The 19,382-nt window shown below is 30.4% G+C and overlaps 1 protein-coding gene and 1 long non-coding RNA gene across 4 annotated transcripts; one reads left to right on the forward strand and one right to left on the reverse strand.

Moving 5' to 3' along the window:
- Positions 1-634: 634 nt before the first annotated feature.
- LOC114078335 lies at positions 635-8,639 on the reverse strand. The gene is made up of 5 exons (XR_003579940.1): positions 8,427-8,639; positions 7,435-7,485; positions 6,595-6,887; positions 965-1,095; positions 635-887 (listed from the first exon to the last, which is right to left on the reverse strand). It is a non-coding gene; the product is annotated as an uncharacterized LOC114078335 (long non-coding RNA).
- A 3,132-nt stretch (positions 8,640-11,771) lies between these two features.
- LOC107027026 (protein REVERSION-TO-ETHYLENE SENSITIVITY1) lies at positions 11,772-15,534 on the forward strand. 3 transcript variants are annotated; one of them, XM_015228183.2, is made up of 4 exons: positions 11,772-11,923; positions 12,154-12,342; positions 14,374-14,720; positions 14,959-15,534. In XM_015228183.2, the coding sequence occupies exons 3-4, from the start codon at positions 14,412-14,414 to the stop codon at positions 15,379-15,381; spliced, it is 732 nt and encodes a 243-aa protein (XP_015083669.1). In that variant the 5' UTR covers positions 11,772-11,923; positions 12,154-12,342; positions 14,374-14,411; the 3' UTR covers positions 15,382-15,534. The 3 variants fall into 3 exon arrangements, with proteins under 3 accessions (XP_015083669.1, XP_015083667.1, XP_015083670.1); XM_015228181.2 differs by having other exon boundaries at positions 12,154-12,288; XM_015228184.2 differs by lacking the exon at positions 12,154-12,342 and having other exon boundaries at positions 11,775-11,923.
- Positions 15,535-19,382: the final 3,848 nt, after the last annotated feature.

The following is a 19,382-nucleotide window of genomic DNA, read 5'->3' on the forward strand; positions in this document are numbered from 1 at the left end:
ATATTATATATATATATATATAAAAGTTAGGTAAATGGTTGTAAAATGTAATAATTAATAACTAAAATATTTATAAAAAATAATGACTAACTTTAAATTTTAAAATATAGGATAATGCACAAGTACTCCCTCAATCTATACCCGAAATCTCAAAGACATACTTATTCTATACTAATGTCCTATTACCCCCTGAATTTATTTTAGTAATAATTTTCTATTCCTTTTTGGCCAACGTGGCACTATCTTGTGGGCCCAACGCTGGTTGACTTTTTTCTTCAAGCTAGTGCCACGTAGGCCGAAAAGGGGTAGAAAATTGTTTATAAGATAAGTTGAATGGGTAATAGGACCTTAGTATAGTATAAGTGTGTCTCTGAGATTTCGAGCATAGGTTGAGGGGGTACTTATCCATTTTCCTTAAAATAAAATAACATATATCAAAGTCATGCTAGCATGGAATGCTAAAATTAAAAGGTTTAATGCTCGATTAGAAATTCTTCCTTGAAAATGTATATATGCATAAGCATGTACATAAAAGTCATAAACTCTAAAGCCTATAAATATAGTTCCCTATACTTCAAATAAGAAATTAATTAATAATTAAAATTTTACATCTCTTTAATAGACATTAATAAATTATGTATATACTAGGTAAGAGTTGCCCGTGCAAGCACGGGCCCAACGTTGCAATACTTTTGTGAGTTGAATGTAATGATAGTGCATAGGTAAGAGTTGCCCGTGCTTGCACGGGCCCAACGTTGCAATACTTTTGTGAGTTGAATATAATGATAGTGCATACATTGAAACACGAGATTTTACGTTCTACATGCTCCATTTTGACTGCTACATTTTGGCCCTTTTTCAGCGTTATTCAGCGGCAGAGAGCACATCTAGGATAAGAGGGAATGAATTTAGCGTTTAGTTATGGAGAGGATAAATGTGGAGTGTGATTGCAACATTTAAGTACCTGACGGTTTGCAAGAATAGCAGCAAAATCCACGATATCAACAACAAAAGTGTCCGCCATCAATATTTATAGTAGCCGAGTAGACAAAAGGATGGTGCCATCCATATCGCAAAAAAGTATTATATACTACGCTGATAACAAAAGGAGAAAATTGTCAGTTATTGGAAAAAAAATAGTGTAAAAAAGTATATCTAAATTGTGTAATTTGATTATTTATTTAGGAATAAGGTGAGTATCCTGCAGGTTGTCATCCAAATCTAGGCATTATTCTGAGGAAACATGGGTCCAAAAAAAACAAAAGAAAAAGCAAATGAAAGTGTAAATATTTGAACAAAATATCAACAAACATGTGAGTCAACGACAGTCCATCCCGTCCCTCCTTGTATAATCAAAGTTCTGATGAGACTACAAGTTGCTGAACCAAGTTACTGAAAAGCAATATGTGAACAATTACGTCCACAATCAATGACAGTGTTCGAGTTAATGAATCATGATACTACCCTAGTTTCATTAATAAGGAACACAACCTCAAGGTATTGTCATCCTCTTTATCACTAGAGAAAAGACTTATTCGACAAGTTAGATACCGATTCAATCAAAAAAAAAAAAAGAATCAATCAGCAGCAGTACTACTATCATTCATGCCACTGCCTATATCCAAACACCACCCCAACAACAACCTCACTCTGATATTACATATCTCATTCACCAAGCCAAGTTGAATGGTTGGTATATTGAACCCCATGAGGTACATACAATAATTTATTTTTTTTTTTTACTAACTTAAACTTTTAGATGATATGTGTATTTATGGAAACATATTCAAGTGGAAGAAGAAGTGGATCAAGGAAGCATAGCACATATATACAAAGAAAGATGGAGAGGATATAAAGTTGCAGTCAAAATTCTGTGTTGATGTACTTTATGCATCTTCCATAAGCAGAAGTCGATCCTACTGTAACAGCCTAACACTTCTTTACGGAGTGGCCAAATCAAATTCACTAACCTATCATCATAGTAGACAATTATTGAAAATGTTATGGTAAAGTTGCTCCTATTCCTTCAAATACTCATGTAACACCCTTCAGATTTTCATGTACTTCCCCCTACTACAGATATCATAACTTATACATTGTTGCAGAACACCAAAAACTTATTGTGTGTTGTTTTCTACAGTTCGTTAGTAGTTTATAAACTTGGTGGAGCGGCTAACAAATAATTTTATATAAATGGTCAGAAAATGAGTAATCCTCTTACCTCCTTACAGTAATTATAACACCAGAGAATGAAAAAGACAATGACATGGTTGGAGGTTTCGAGAAGAGAGTACCTTTATTCTTTTTTTTTTGACAATTTTTTCAAAACTTTTTTTCAAACGGATGCCAAAAAAAACAGATTTTGCAAAACCTTCAAATAGTTGTTCTCACATAGAAAGTTATAAATGTTAAATCATACAGTAATTTAAGGTATATTGCCATACGACATAAATTCAAACAGTCTTACAATATTTTTTACTTGATAAGACACTTATATCTTTGCCATATTCCAGCCACCATTTTAAAATTTATCCTTGTTATACATCCAGCATATACATTCTAATATTTGTTTTGTTAGCCTCCATGTGGAGTCGAACTAAATTGGTCAAAGGGAGTATTAATTTAATACAAGCCATTCTCTCTCTACACTACCACACTCCCAATGGCATGTCAGCAACCTCAAGTTCACACTTCTCTTCACAAAATTATGCAACAAATGTGAAAATTAGAAAGGGAGGAAAATTACTCAACTTAACACATATGCTCACAACCAACTGTTTCTACTTTCCCTTTCCACTTGAAAACAATCATTCTTTTCAAAGAAAAAATAATGTGTGGGTTGAGTTTGTGGTTGGGAATTGTGGTGTTTTTTACTTCTGTTATTTTTTTCTTGCTTTTCTTAACTTGGATGAACCAAGTTAACTTGAAAAAACTTACAACACTTGTCTCTCTCTCATTTTTTATTTGAGATTTCATTTATTCTATGATCTCTAAGCATCAGTCGTCCCTCACTATTTACATGAAACTTCACCTATTCTAGGTCATTTTGCAGTTCTTTTCTTGGTAAGCTAGATATAATGATAATCTACTCCTTCACTCACTTAACTGCACAAAATTCAAAATTATTGCATTCAACTACTAAGGTAACCTCCTAAATTGGTGCAAATATTATTGAATTTCAAAGAGTATATTTACTGTAACCCCCTAAATTGGTGCAAATATTATTGAATTTTATATAGTATATTTACTCGTCCAATTTTTGAAATAAAGGCAGTATGAATTTCTCAACAGCTACTTGACATTTAATAGCCTTAACATGTAAAACACATATTTTTAACAACTAACTTAGCACTCATCACTCATCACTCACCAGAGTTAAATAAAATGTAAAAGCAACTAATCCAACACCTATTTTTTTAATCTTTTCAAATACTGCTCTAATGTAGTAAGAAATCGACAAAAGCTTGTATATACTCATAAAAAGTTCGCTAATATTGAAGATATATCAGACTCTATTAAACTACACCAAAACAAAATGTTGTATAAGACCTTCTGTTTTGACCCTGAGAAGCTTGAACAACTAAATGCAAAAGCCAAAAAAGATGACAATGTTACAAATGCAGTTCATTTGAAGTCCTCTCAACTTTCATCTGGAAATTATGAACTCAGGCATTACAAATGAAGCCTAATGAAGAGAAAAAACTTCTATATGTTGTAGATGGAAGATCAAGATTTGATCCTTCAATTCCACAAGGATATTTTGAAAACAGAATTGTTTTAACTAATGCTCTCTGCACCGCTACAGAGATAGTCGAAAATCCATTTTTTGTTGTTTTTAAGTTGATTCAAGAAGTTGTTAAATTGGTTACAGACAGTTACATGAAAAACAAGATCTAGACCTTCTTTAACTGCTATATTTCTTATTTCAGGGCCAGTGACTTTACCAGAGAAGGGAAGTTTCTTTGTTGCTTTCTCATGGGCAAGAGAGAAGAAGTGTCAATGTGCTTCTTGGATTGTCAGCTTCTGCTATGAAGACATTTGAGGAACTTATGGAGATCTATACATCTATATTGCAGCCTTAATTTGCCATGAAATTTACTTTATTTATGTATAAGTTGGTCCAAGTGCAGAGACTGCTATTACATGATTCTTAAATGATTTGATTCAAATTAGGTTGCATATTCTTTCTCTCACTAACTAAACCTTATCACAGCTCATCAATTATATCAGGTGATAAAAGCAAAGTGACTATTTTTCTCAGTATATCCTTAAAGAAACTGAGGATCATTCAGACACTCAAACTCCACTGAAGTCAACGATTGATGCAACATTAACAAACTCAAACTCCACTAAAGTCCACAGTTGATGCAACATTAACAAGAGGCCATCTGAACAAACATAGGAAGAATTTGGAATATTTTGAATTACAGTTTGGAATACATCAAAATATGCAAGTTTCATGTTGAGCACATACTACCACACCTCAAAGCAAGTGTACTACTCCCTCTGTCCCAATTAATGTGGTACCACTTTCCTTTTTAGTCCATCCTAAAAGGAATGTAATATTTCTATAATAATAAAGATAATTTATTAAAATCCCCCCTTTGCCCTTAGCAAATTGATTAATAGCTACACAAATATCTAGTTTTAATTTAGACTACAAATTTCAAATGTCTTCCTTTTTCTTTAAGTTCATGTCAAGTTAAATGGAGTATAAGCATATTGTAATCTCTGTCCAAAGTCTTATGGCAAGACACTTAAAGTAATTTTACAAAGACCTCTCACTTGAAAGTATATCCCAACCGGTTAGATTTTAGAACCACAGTCAACAGCAACAACAGCTAGCACACTACTGTACTCCATCACCCACGCTATGGGTGACATCAATACCTCAACCAATTTATTTATCACATGATTGACATCAAGCGAGAGGGGATATAATTAGTGAATGAAAACTGAATGAAGAAGAATGAAGAATAACTCCTCAATGGAAAGATTTGATGCTATTGTTCCGTGGTAATTTTCCAGGTCAATCATGCTCAAGCCTAAACATTGAACAGTCCAATGACCATAGGGTAAAGTTCCCTAATTTCACACTTAAACCTATCCCTAGAAATATTCTTTTGACATTACAAAAATAAGCATAGATAAATGAGTTCATGTCTGCAGAAACATGCTTCATGTGAAGCGAAGAAAGTGGAAAAAAGAAAAAAAGCAGAATTCTCCAACCGGGATAACTAATGCAGCTAACAGAATGATGACAAGCTGAAAGCAAATAAGAGAAAAATATATGATNCCTTTGGCCTTCGCAAATTGATTAATAGCTACACAAATATCTAGTTTTAATTTAGACTATAAATTTCAAATGTCTTCCTTTTTCTTTAAGTTCATGTCAAGTTAAATGGAGTATAAGCATATTGTAATCTCTGTCCAAAGTCTTATGGCAAGACACTTAAAGTAATTTTACGAAGACCTCTCACTTGAAAGTATATCCCAACCGGTTAGATTTTAGAACCACAGTCAATAGCAACAACAGCTAGCACACTACTGTACTCCATCACCCACGCTATGGGTGACATCAATACCTCAACCAATTTATTTATCACATGATTGACATCAAGCGAGAGGGGATATAATTAGTGAATGAAAACTGAATGAAGAAGAATGAAGAATAACTCCTCAATGGAAAGATTTGATGCTATTGTTCCATGGTAATTTTCCAGGTCAATCATGCTCAAGCCTAAACGTTGAACAGTCCAATGACCATAGGGTAAAGTTCCCTAATTTCACACTTAAACCTATCCCTAGAAATATTCTTTTGACATTACAAAAATAAGCATAGATAAATGAGTTCATGTCTGCAGAAACATGCTTCATGTGAAGCGAAGAAAGTGGAAAAAAGAAAACAAAGCAGAATTCTCCAACCGGGCTAACTAATGCAGCTAACAGAATGATGACAAGCTGAAAGCAAATAAGAGAAAAATATATGATGAAACATGCTAAATCACCTACTGAGAGAGTTCAAAAAGGTTACTAATCAAAATGGATGAGTTAGATGATCTAAAAGATGAGAAAAGTGATTAAGTCAATTGAGACTCAGGATCCTTCTGATCTGCCTAATTCTTATGATGTTCTCAAACTACACAAGAAACCATAGAGTATTAGGTTCTATCATCACCGCCTAACAGGTTCAAATTGTAGGATGAAGTATATGGCAACACAAATGTCTACTTGGGGGCTTTGATCAACACCCGATTCGCTAAAACTACCTAAAACACACAGCTACTTAAATTAAGCATGTGTTTTAATGCCGTAGTAAGGTTTCTCTATTCTCAACAGTTCCAACCAAAGACAATTAAAAAAGGCATCTTTTAATCAATACTTAGATGTTCTACCGCCAATTCTTACCAATAGTGTAGTATTTCTTCTGTTCAGTTCTTTTTGTCACTGCCTTCATTTTTCTCCTCATAGTATGATTATAAAGTTACTCACTTTATGCAATTTAAGGAAAGCAAACAAATGTAATTCATCTAGCAACTAATGGAGCGCACAAAAAGGATTCAAAGAAAAAGATATGCAATAAATCCAACGCACCTGGTAATCCGCAATCTTGACAACAACCAAGAAGAAGTCTTTATCAACTTCTCATGTGTCCTTGACTCCTACCACCACATCTTTCTTCATCTTGGAAAGCTTTGGATCAATCTCATCGTTAACATCCGTCTCAAACCAGCCTTCCTTGAACAATCTAACACACATATCACTCATCTGAAAAGCCTCAAAATGTACATCGGCAGCGCCATGGTCATTCACCTCAAGCTTCACTATAGCAGTCACCCATTCCTTCAAATCACCCTCCGAATGTAACTCAGCTGCCTGTAAGACTTCTGTAGTTGACATATTTTTAATTATAATAGACATCACATGTTGTTCTTTTGTGAGACATTATAACAGATTGAGACACTCATGAAAAATATTTATTAAACTGTGATGTGATAATATTATTGTTACCTCTAGCATGAACAATACACTAATGATTTCTGAAGTTTCAGTCCATTCAAAAATCAAGAAATGCCTAATCCACTTTGCTATAGTAAGAAATTTGATTGGAAAAATTATATTGAACTTCCCTTGTAGACATGAACATAATCCTGGTCACAAATTCCAATTCTTATAGTGCTGAGGTTATGAAAAGAGAGTGTAAGATCCTAATTCCACTTATACTTGTTACCATAGTTTCTTACTTTGTCTATGGTACATTCCTGTTCTTTTTTTAGTTTTCTTCCTCTGCACCATTAACAAGACTACAACTTTGTACCCTTAAACTCCTTAAACACTCCAAAATTTCCTATCAACTGGACCGCTACTAATCAAGGAGATAAAATGAGGAAGGAGAGAAAAAGAAATCACAATAACGGATGGAAAAGAACATACCTGTAGTTGATACCTTAATCGTAATAACTGCAATCCTTCCTCAACTTCACACTGCACGCGAAAATAATTGTAGAATGAATTTAGTATTTTTTATAATTTGTATCTATCAAATAACATCTATTATAGTTGACCTTCAACATATGATATTATTGTGTATCCATATGAATTTATGAAAGCTTAGACAAACAAAATAGTAAAGCTATTTTTCAATACACTCTTTTCCTACATAACAATAGGGGGAGTACTACTGGAAATTAAAAAATTGACGAAGGTGCTAACTACTTCTCAAATGGCTTTACTACGGATGTGAGAGAGCACAATGCGTTCAAGTACATCCTAGAAATCAACTACGAAAACGTCAATGCAACAAGGCGAAGCAACTCCAAGCTAAACCTATAAGAACTTAGAAAATTAGTTGCGATATAAAACTCATATATGAACGGAGGAAGTTCAAAAGAATTCTGATAAAGAAAACTTACTACATTCTCACAACAAAATCTGAAACAAAAATTCAAAATAGAACACGGAAACCATAATCACCCAATCAAAATTGAAAACATAACAATTAAAATTATTGGGACTTCCAAAACACAAGGAAAATTGAACATCACAAAAACCCAGAAAATTAATTCAGATGGAAAAAGCCATATATGAATGGAGGAAGTTGAAAAGAGCTGTGATATAGAAAACCCAATTAAAGCAAACCACAAAGTAAATTGCGATAGAAAAAGATCAAATTAACAGCAAATTAATAACTACATACAAGAAAAAACAACAAAAATTTACTGCATGTAAAAAAAACACAACAAAAATCTGAAATAGGAATTCAAGATAAAATATATACTCAACCAAAATTGAATTGAAACCAGATCGATTAAAATTACAAAAACCTATAAAATTAAAAGCATATCAAATAAAATTATTGAGACTTCCAAAACAACAGGAAAATGCGACACCAATAATATGGAAAAAGAATGCAAATTTTTACACACCCAAATCAAATTTAGTATATTCACACGCCTAGACCAAATTTGGTTCCCGAACTTCAATCTTGAGGAGAAAAAAGATGATGCAAGAAGAACTGAATGAAAACCGAAGAACCTTACCTAGATGAAATGCTAAAGGAAACAGCAGAACACTGATGACATGAAGACACACAAAGTGACATATAACCAGAGAAAGACACGTAGTGATAATTGATATGTGAAAAGACAAAAATACCCTTTACAACAATGATGACACAGGCATGTTGAACAAGCCTTTTCTAATATAAGTAATGTGTGCACATGTATATAACAAATAATATAAACACTAGGACTTTTTATATAATTTAAATAAATTAATTAATTAAAATTTTACAGCTCTTTAATAAACAATAATAAATTATAATAAAGTTGAAGGACAACTTTCCATAAATGATATTAATATTTTTTTTTTCAAAAAAATCTAGAAAGAGTGACATTAACATTAGTTTTGTGCCAATAGGAAAAAAAAAAACGTATCAGACTGCCATGAAGCTTACCTGAGAAATTAAAAAGATAAAAGAAAGAAAGCGGAAAAACGAGATACCTCATAGACCAAATAGACATAGATCGATAAGATTCAAGAAAAGAAAATATTCACAGTAAAATCGAAAGACCTTATTAGATTGTTTTTAGGTCCAAGGATGAATCTAAAATTTTACTTATACCTACAAGCAAGAGTCTCCTAGAATTTCGCAAGGAAGGTTTGTACATTCAGAATATTTTTTTAGCATATTTGATCTAAGCTATCTTTATCCTAATTGTTTTCAAAATTCTATATATAAAAAGTAAATTAAAATATAATTTATTCCATGTTAAATATATATTTAAAGGGTAAAAAGGTTAGCAACATTTCACAAAGGTTTTGATGTTTGTTATAATATAGCCCATAGATATGGTATTACTATCAACGTGTAGAATCTTTTTAAATTATATAAATATTATTAAATAATATATTTAAATTAAAAAAACTTTAAAAATAATCAGTCTTTGAAAATAATGAAGACTAATAATATACTAACTCAACAAAAGGAGAATTATGCATCCACAGACATTCTAAATCAACAATTGATAATATCTCCTACACGTGTTGTATGCGTTATGCAGTCCAATTATTTGCATTGAGACTTATTAGGCACATACATGTACAAATTACTTTGTAATTATATCGATCGGTAATAATATTCTTTATTTTTTAATGTAATAATATTAATATTATATATTTTTATTTAAAAGTATTTTAAGCGGTAATAATATTCTTTATTTTTTAATGTAATAATATTAATATTATATATTTTTATTTAAAAGTATTTTAAGCTTTACGACCTTTTAAATATTGGTAAGTGGTTTAAACTGTTTTTATTTATGTAGCATTGGTGTTCACGGAATATGTAGGACACTCAATTTGTAGTGTGAAAAAAGATTTTAAATGCTTAGTACAATTTTATTCAATAAATACATAATTAATAACTATCTTTTGAAGGAAAAAAAAAACATTAATTGATGCAAACAAAAACAAGAAAGAGGAGTCTTGACGTGTATTAAAAGGAATTTCCTTTATATATTTTCGACTTTAGTCAATTTTCCTTTTCTTATTTTAGCTTAAATGATTTATAATTAGAATATCAAAGTATCATATTTATAATTGAACTCAAACAATCAAGTAGGCGTTTGACCATATGAGATTTTAAGATAAAATCAACATTTGGATATGTGATTTCATATTAATTTCAGCTCATGATTTCATAACATGACATGGAATCTCATGTTCTCCAAAAATCATGATATGAGAATTCCATATCATGATTTGAGATTTTTAATACAAAAATTGATCCATAAGTTAATATTTTGTTAAAATAATCCCAAATTTATATTTAATAACTATTTATTTCATATGTAAATAAATTTTATAATCACGTCATCACTTTTTAAAATTTATTATTCTCACCAACATAAAATTTATTATTACTTTAAATTTGATGAATATAAATGATAAACTAGAAAATGATTTGGTGAATATAAATATATAAGAACGAAGGGAATAATACTTTTTTGTTTTTTCATGATAAAAAAATCTTCTCTTTCGGCTATATATGAAAATGTTTAAAGTAATTTAATGTGAAAAAAGACAAAATTGGTGATGTATGTTTGATAATAGCTACTTCCAATATGTTTGATTTTAGTATGAAATTAATGCACTAAAAAAGTGTAATTGTACACAAGTGAAACAAGACATGAACCGTTATGATATTGACAGACAAGTAAAAATGGTCATAACTTGCATAGTGCTACATAATTATTTGCAAAAATACCAAAGGAGCGATGAAATATTTATGGTCTATGAGTACGAAAATATAGTTGCGAATGATATTGACCAACAAATGACTCAACTAACATTGTTGGTTCGTCTTCTCGGTCATATGATCGAGAAATGCAAGTTCAACGTGAGGAGATTGTTCGTACTATAAAGGGGAATATATATTTAAAACTAATACACTACAATTCATGTTCAATTTTTTTAATTGAATTAAAGTTTGATCAATGAAAGTTAGATGAAACAATTACTTAAGTGGAGAACAAATAACTTTGTAGTAATTTATTATGCAATTTTATAAAAAAAAATTATTTTGTAAGAATGAATAAACAATTGAGACTATATTAATAGTTTTACAACTTATGAAATTCTTATGTTTATGAGAAAATATACAACAGAAAATTATCATATCGCATATCCAAACAGAACTTTATTTTCATCTCATGATTTCATATCACATAGCCAAACAAGCCCTAAATATTATTTTTTTCTAAATTTAAGCACTAATGGTGAGTACAATTTTATCCATCATAGTTATAAACTCAAGTATTTCACATGAAAAACTTTTTGCTCTAACAAAGTCAAAAATAACATCTTACTTTTATTGGATTTTGTAAAACTTATTTCACTAAATTTAAAATAGATTTATAATCACGATAGTAACATCTAAAGAATTGTCTCCAAATGTTTTGAGCAATTCTTTTAATTGTCTTATGACCGAACTGGTGCTGGTCAAACGAATAGTTGTATTTATGTTATTATAAAAGTAGATAGGCTAGGATAATAATAATCCATCTAAATGGAGCTTTTAATTTTGTTTATATAACAACTCAAATAAAACAGATAAAGTGGGAACCGCATGAGGCTTTTCTTTTTAATGTCTAGGGTGGGCCCCAGTTCATGCATCTAACCCAAATTCTATCTTTCCCTCATTTTCAAAATAAAATAAAATTAGTCAATAATAATAATAATAATAATAGTAATAATAATAATAATGTTTGAATAGTATAATGGAAAATGTGAAAAAGTAAAATATTTTTATATGTATGTTCGACACTTACCCCCATTGCTTTCTTGTGTGCTTCATCAATCAAAGAAAAGGGCTAAGCAAAAACTGTTTTCATCACTTTGATTTCTTTGCTTCATTTTGAAGGTACCATTTTCTTCTTGTTCATTAATTCTTGAAATTTACTTATTTTAGAATCCATCAAGATTTCATTTTTTGAGTAAGTAAGACAAAGGGGTTTTAAGGTTTTGATTGTTAATTGCCATATATAGACTTGTGAGCTCTTTAGATTTTTTTCATTAATGTAGTTGATGTCACTAGATTCTTAAAAGTTAGAAGCAATAGAAAAACTTTTTTTTTTTTTTTGGTTTTTTCAGGTTACCTTGAGCTAGATAGGGTTCTGTGCAACTTGTTTAACAATGTTGTTGGTGATTTGAAATTCAAAAGCAGTTTTGATTTCATCTTGGAGAATGTATGTGTTGTCTTGATTGATAGAGGAAGATGGCAAACAAGTAAAGCTTTTCAATTCTGTTAACTCAATGGATGATCAACTTTAAATAAATTTGGTAAAAAAATAAAATTGCAATTTAGTAAGATATGTGTAGTTTGATTATAGTGTTATTTAGTTGTAATATTGCCCTCTTACTATCTGTTGTTTGTTACTACCTATTGTCTTTTGTACTTTCATTGTGTCTATTTCTAGTTCGTTTATGTCTTGAGCGAGGGTCTACTGGAAACAACATCTCGGCTGAGGTAGATTAAGGTCTGTGTACACTCTACTCTCCCCGGACTTCAATTTGTGGGAACACTTGGTATGTTGTTGTTATTTAGTAAGATAGCCTGCAAATGAGTGAGTTTTTGGGAGGAAATGCAATGCAAGTCTTAACCACTATGAAGTTAATGATTCCCTTATCACTTGTTGCTTGAATTGATGGGTGCCGTAATACATTTTATCAGGTCCTGGTATAGCAACTTGTCAAGGTGTCCACAAAAAGCTATAAGAAAGTTACATTAGTGTAGAATCCGTTGAAGATAATGCAGAACGTCTTTTTTTTTAAAAAGAAGAAGTTGGGGATAGGGGAAGGAGATTACAAGGTGGAGAATCGAACCCTCACTATCCAACTTACTGAGCTACTAAGATTATCCCAATGAAGAACATCTTATTGATTACACTTACAAAAAAATGTTGTGATGAAGTAATAATCTTGTTAATGTGGGTAAACTTCCGTGTAGAAGTAATACACCAAAAAGTAGAGAAACCAACAAACTGTCAGAGAGATTAACCAAAAACAGGAGGTTATTCTTCAAATATATAAACTTATCATGAACTCTTCCATGCTCTCCTTCCAAAGGATCCATATAAGGGCTAAATGGGCTATCTCTCGTGTCCTATGTATTCTTGCTTTCTTCTAAGGTCATCTGTCTAACAGGTCCTTTACTGTGCGCAACATTATCCACTTTACGTGCCAGGACCAGCTTCCATTCACCACAATTGAGTAACACATGAAAATGCAGCAGTAGGTTGTCCAGATATTTACGGATCTATACATAAAGCACCATCCCGTACATTAGTATTATTCCTGTTTTTCGTGTTTTTAGATTTATTTGTTACTACCGCCTGTTTCTATAGCCTTGATCATTGTATCATCTTATTGTTTTTTTAGTTTGTTCCTGCTTCTTTCTTTTGCATCTTTCTTTGAGCCGAGAGTCTATATGAAACAGCCTCTCTACCTTCAAGTAATTTGTAACTATATAGGCACTTTCTGGATGCTGTGTTAGTAATACAACTACATTTTGACTATCAGTGAAGAAATAATAATGTGAAATCATCCAGTCTGATCGAAACACAAAGCATAAGTTTTAGCTTCTTTCGTTGTAATTGACTGTATGGATATCCCTAGCAGTTTTTTGTAACTTTTGGTTTTGGTACCTTCTTGGTACTTAAGTCACTAAACCTCATAAAAATAAAAATAAAAAGATAGCATCTTTACCATTCAGAAAAATAAAACCTAGACGTGCAGGTTTAGAATCACCATTCCATTGAAGTTGTGAAACAATTCACAGTTCCAGAAAATCTTAGTCATTCACAAGAATCACCGAAATACGACATATGAGAGCAAAGAAATACTGTGGAAGAAACACAACTGACATAAAACTTATGTCGTAGTAGAGATGTAGATCATAATGAAGATATATTCATTGTTAACAGTCCATGTTAAGTTGGGGCATTCAAATCATGCATTCAAAACATTAGAAAGAGAGTTAAATATTTTAAGCTGTGATGGAAGTTTTGCTGAACTGTATGCTTGCATAAATGGGATCAGTTACCACCTTTTTATATGGATATCCGAGAGAACTTCTGGATTTCTGGAATTGTTGAATTTTAGTTGCATCCAATGAAATGTCTTATTAATTTTGCAATGGCTAAAATCATTTTTCAAGCTTTTTTAACAATCAGTAGTCATGGATGTTTATGCAATTATGTTACATCGGCAGATCAAATAGTGCAGTTGTATAGAGCATAGTGCAATTGGCACCTAATGTTTCTTTATAGCTGCTTTCACTGATAGTTTGTTTTACTCCTTTTCTTTTCACAGAAACCTTTTTTCATGACTGCAAAATTTCATGTCGCCGTATGCCATCAGGAAGACGTTCTTTAATGGATTTGGAACCTGCCTACAAGATGGAGAGCATAAGAGCAGTCCAAGAGATTCAGCATGAATTTTGGCCTCTTGATGAAATAAATCCAGAGAATGCTAAGTTCCCCTGTTGTTTAGTTTGGACTCCTCTACCAGTAGTCTCATGGTTGGCACCTTTCATTGGACATGTAGGAATATGCAGAGAGGACGGTTCTGCCGTGGCCTTTTCTGGTTCCAACTTTATTAACATTGATGATTTTGCATTAGGTTCTGTGGCCAAATACCTTCAACTAGACAGAAAACAGGTACAATTTACTGTAGCATGCTCTTAGCCTTTCAATTGTTTGTTGTAGCATTATGTCACTCACTAACCTCTCCCCCCATCTTCCTTAACGCATCGCCCCTACTATTTATATTCACATATAACTTCCAACACTTCCACCTGAAACACTATGCTTACTTACCCCACATAAAGAAATAGGGCAATTTGATCTTACCAACAAAGTATTGACAAGAATTTCTGAATGGTGAATTATTGGACAGTGCTGCTTTCCGCGAAACCTTGCTGCACACACATGTAAGCATGGCTATAAACACACAGAGTTTGGGTCTGCAATTACTTGGGATGATGCCATCCAATCAAGCGTTCGTCATTTTGAGCACAAATCGTACAATATATTCACTTGCAACAGCTATTCTTTTCTTGCTAATTGCTTGAACAGGCTCTGCTATGGCGGATCAATGGATTGGAACATGATCAATGTTGGTGCTCTTTTATTATTCAAAGGACATTGGGTTGACAACATGTCAATCTTGAGATCATTTTCACCTTTTATGCTAGTTGTATGCTTTGGCATTTTCATGGTGGGATGGCCTTTTTTGGTAGCATTATTGGCTTTCTCACTTCTTCTTTTGGCATGGTTTATTTTTGGTACTTACTGTCTCAAAAATCTGTTGGATTCCTAGGTTTCTTGTATCACACTGCTACAAGATTAAAATTTGTTAATCCTTAATATGTGAAGAACCCCATAGACTTTGATAACTCTGCACTGTAAAGTCACAAGTGTAGTGGAATTTGGACAATATCAAGTTACCTAATAGATATTCACTTTGATTCAATTTATGACACATTTTTCTTTTTAATCCGTTGGTGAAAAGAATGAGTGACAGTTTACCTTAGTTTTGGAACGTTATAAAAAAAATTTATATTTTTAAACTCCGGGTCTAGTCAAAAATCACATTGAAACAACATGACTAGTTATAAATTGTCGTCACTGATACTTGGAATTTGGGGCGTCCATCAGTTAATTCGACTTAATGTATTATTAGTCTAGCTTTCAATTTTTAAATGCACTAAATTAGTAAGATAATTATTTTATTGATTTTTGATCTTTAATAGTTTAGTTTTTGATTCGACAAGTAAAAAATATTCATAAAATAGTTATATAAAGCAAATCGGTGGCTTGGAGGCTGGAGTTTGAATTGGAGCGCATTAAAATAAAGGCCGAAGCTTAGGATTTGTATCTATTGAACACTTTATTTATTTAAAACTTATTTTTTATTAGACATAAAATGCTGATATGGCCAAAAATGTGTTCCATTCACCTTGAGCGTATATAGCAGTTAAAAATTATATTTTTTCTTTTTTTTCAACTTATATACTTGATAAGTTTTAAAATAAAATAGTAAACATAAAATGAAAAAAAAGCCTTCTTCTTCTTCTTCACTGCAAGTCTGCAGCTCTCTTTCTCTAATCCTTCTATTCTTCTTTTGCTTTAACCTTCATTTTTAATTATTTTTTCAGCAAAAGAGTTGAAATGGCCGCAGAAAAACATAAATTAAAATAATAAAAATTTTGAGTCAAAAATAAATTTGGTGAAACTTTATTTTTCTAACAAAACTAATATGAATTTAAAATTATTTTTGCTAAAAGATTCAAATTCTAAAGAACCTACTGAAGAAGAAAAAATATCAACAAATATTGATTGTTATACAAAAAAAATGAGATTGGAAAAAATAACAACTATAATATTGAATTAGAATAAAGAATAGAATGAAGGCGTACACTTATTAGAGTATGCGGTTTTAGCCGGAGGTCACTATGGGTCGTTTAGTACAAAGATGCATAATGCAGAGTTTAGTAATGCAGGGATTATTTTTTAACAAGTGTTTGGTTCATTATTTCCTACCTAGTCTTATGTTTGATTTAAAACTTTAAAAAAAGTTTATTTCCTATTATACCCTTTAGTTATTGTGAGATTGTGTTTCATTTAACTAGTCAAGTTAAATATTAAAAAAAATATAAAAATATTATTAATTTTGAGGTGTGATATGTCACATGGTATATTTCTAATTTTTTGTTGGTCAAATATACCTTCAACTTAACATGAATTTAAGGCTACTTAAATTGTTCAAATACGCTTAGCTTATCTTAAAAATAAAAAAAATAGTTCATGTGGTCAATTGACGAACTACATTTACAAACAAAAAAAACAAAAAATCAACCCAATATAACAACTCAAACATGTAGAAAAAAATATTAGTTTGTAAAATCATCAAATTAATGGAATAAATTTGGAGAATTAAACGAACATTTATAAATATTCTCATATAAATAAAAAAAAGAACATGAATTACAAAAAAAAAATTAGGAAAAAAGATGTGGGGATAATTTAGTCATTTAAGGGGTCTTATCCAAGGATTGCTAAACCTTGGATTAGTTATCCCTCCCTTTTCTAGGGATAAAATAAGACCTTGTATGAAGTATAACTAATCTATGAATTATATTAAATAAAATAACTAAACAATATTTTTATTAAACTATATTTTAATCGATAAATTATTTTGATACTTCCTACCAAACGGATCCTACGTGTTTTCCGGCGACAAACAAAATGAGGTAGAATGGAAGTGGGGGTGGGGCATTTTGGCAAAGAAGAAAAGGCAGAAGAAACTTTTGTTTCTTTTTTTGGGCCAAAAAAAACATTTTTATTTTATTTTATTTTTAATATATATTTTAATTATTATTATTATGGGCCCAAGGTCGCATGTCCTTTTTTAACTGAGTTACTATGCTACATCATTGCTAGTGTATGACATATCATTTTTATTTTTAATTAATCATCAAAAAATGTTTAATAAATATTTCTTTTTACTGATAAAAATGTTCAATAGGAATAATCTAAAATGAAGTATCTAAATAAAACGTACGAACAACTTTAAGTGACTACAAATAACATAAGCCAAAATAAATTAAATTTAACCTGTTTTGCGGTGGCCTTTGTTGGTTCCAACTATATTAATAATTTTGATGATTTGGCATTTGCTTCTGTGGCCAACTCTAGTTTTTGGATTCTTTTAAAATTAAAATTTCTCATAATTTTTTATTTTAGAAAAGTTTCCGCTAATTATTACTCTTTTCGTTTATTTTTAATTGTCATAATTTTTTTTAGAATTAAATTATAAAAAATTTAATTAATATTTTAAAATGTATTATGTAAAAATTATAATTTATAGTACTTTTCATATTATTTTTAAATTTCTAAATTTTTTATTTCAAATATTAATTAATATAATCTAATTTAATTTTAAAAATTAGTCAAAGAAAACCGCAATATAACAAAAAAAATGGTCCAAGGGAGCAGTAGTTTAATTATGATATAGAGCAGTAGTTTCATTATGATATATTTGCACAACTACTCATTAAATCAATTCTTATCTATAATAAAGAATGGCTCTTTCTTGTGGCTGTATTTCTTTTATACTTAAAAAGAAATTATTGTAGTAGGGTCGCTTGTACATTTTTTGATTAAAAAAAATAATTGTAGTAGGGTCGCTTGTACATTTTTTGATTGGTGGGTAAGTAGGGATCGTTTAAAATTACTAATTCAAATAAAGGAACTTATTAATTTATTGATATCTGATTTAATAATTTTGGTAATGATTGTAATTTGATAAATTATTGGATTACCTCTTCTTAACGGGTTTAATTAATAATCCAAATTTTTGATTTAAGATTTAGTTTTGTATTTTTATTTTTTATGTTTCAAATTCTCTATTATTCTAAAATGTGTCAACATTTGCGTATGCCTAGTATACAACATTTCAACTCATATACATGGTTCATCTAATTTGTCACCTTGTTTTAAAGATATTTTCTATAATTTTCTTGTGTAAAATTTTAACAGTTAAATCAATAACAAATAAATCGATAATCAATAAATCAATATGTTAAAGGTTCTATAACAGTTTAACATCCATTTTTACAAACTAATTACTAATAAGTCAAATTAATAAATTTCAAAATCAAATCAAACAGATTGATATCTATTTGTGAGTAAAATAGTTGTTTTGTAGTAACTTTTATTATAGTATTATCTTAAAACTTTAGAATAATATATTGTCTAGTTTCTTATAAAATGGTTAGTCTTATCTTTAATAGTTTTTTGAACTTACAACCATAAATTATACTTCATTTTTCTTCTAAAGAATATAATATATTTTTTAAATATTATAATCACATACATTTTGAAACTTCATCCAAAATTGACTTATAAAAGATATTTTGTAAAATGATCAAATGATACCTTAATAAATTATCACACCAATCAGTAGACAACCTTTCACTACCAAACAGTCTAAACTTGTGTGTGTCATGATAAGCTTTTGACTCATACATTATTATTATTCTTTTTTGTTAGAAACCTTAATAGACGATAAAAAAATTGGGTTTGCCGCAAACATTCACGTTTTGTATTGTTTTATAATATAATATTGCATTATATTTTTTTAACAAATATAACCCATTAATTATTTTATTTTTTATCTTTAAATAATATCACATATCAATAATTTGAATGGTAAATTTATAAAATAGAATATAAACATAATTACTATAAAAAAAATAGGATCAAAATCATAAGATACTCCCTCCGTTTAAAAAATGATGGTATAGTTTGATTTGGAAC

Source organism: Solanum pennellii, chromosome 8, assembly GCF_001406875.1.
Source record: "Solanum pennellii chromosome 8, SPENNV200".
In the NCBI taxonomy this organism is placed as follows: Eukaryota; Viridiplantae; Streptophyta; class Magnoliopsida; order Solanales; family Solanaceae; genus Solanum; species Solanum pennellii.

What these genes read in the sequence shown, in the direction of transcription:
- LOC107027026 (XM_015228183.2), top strand. Translation starts at nt 14,412, where the DNA reads ATGCCATCAGGAAGACGTTCTTTAATGGATTTGGAACCTGCCTACAAG. An exon ending in TTCAACTAGACAGAAAACAG is followed by an intron (nt 14,721 to 14,958) that starts GTACAATTTACT and finishes ATTATTGGACAG; the next exon opens with TGCTGCTTTCCGCGAAACCT.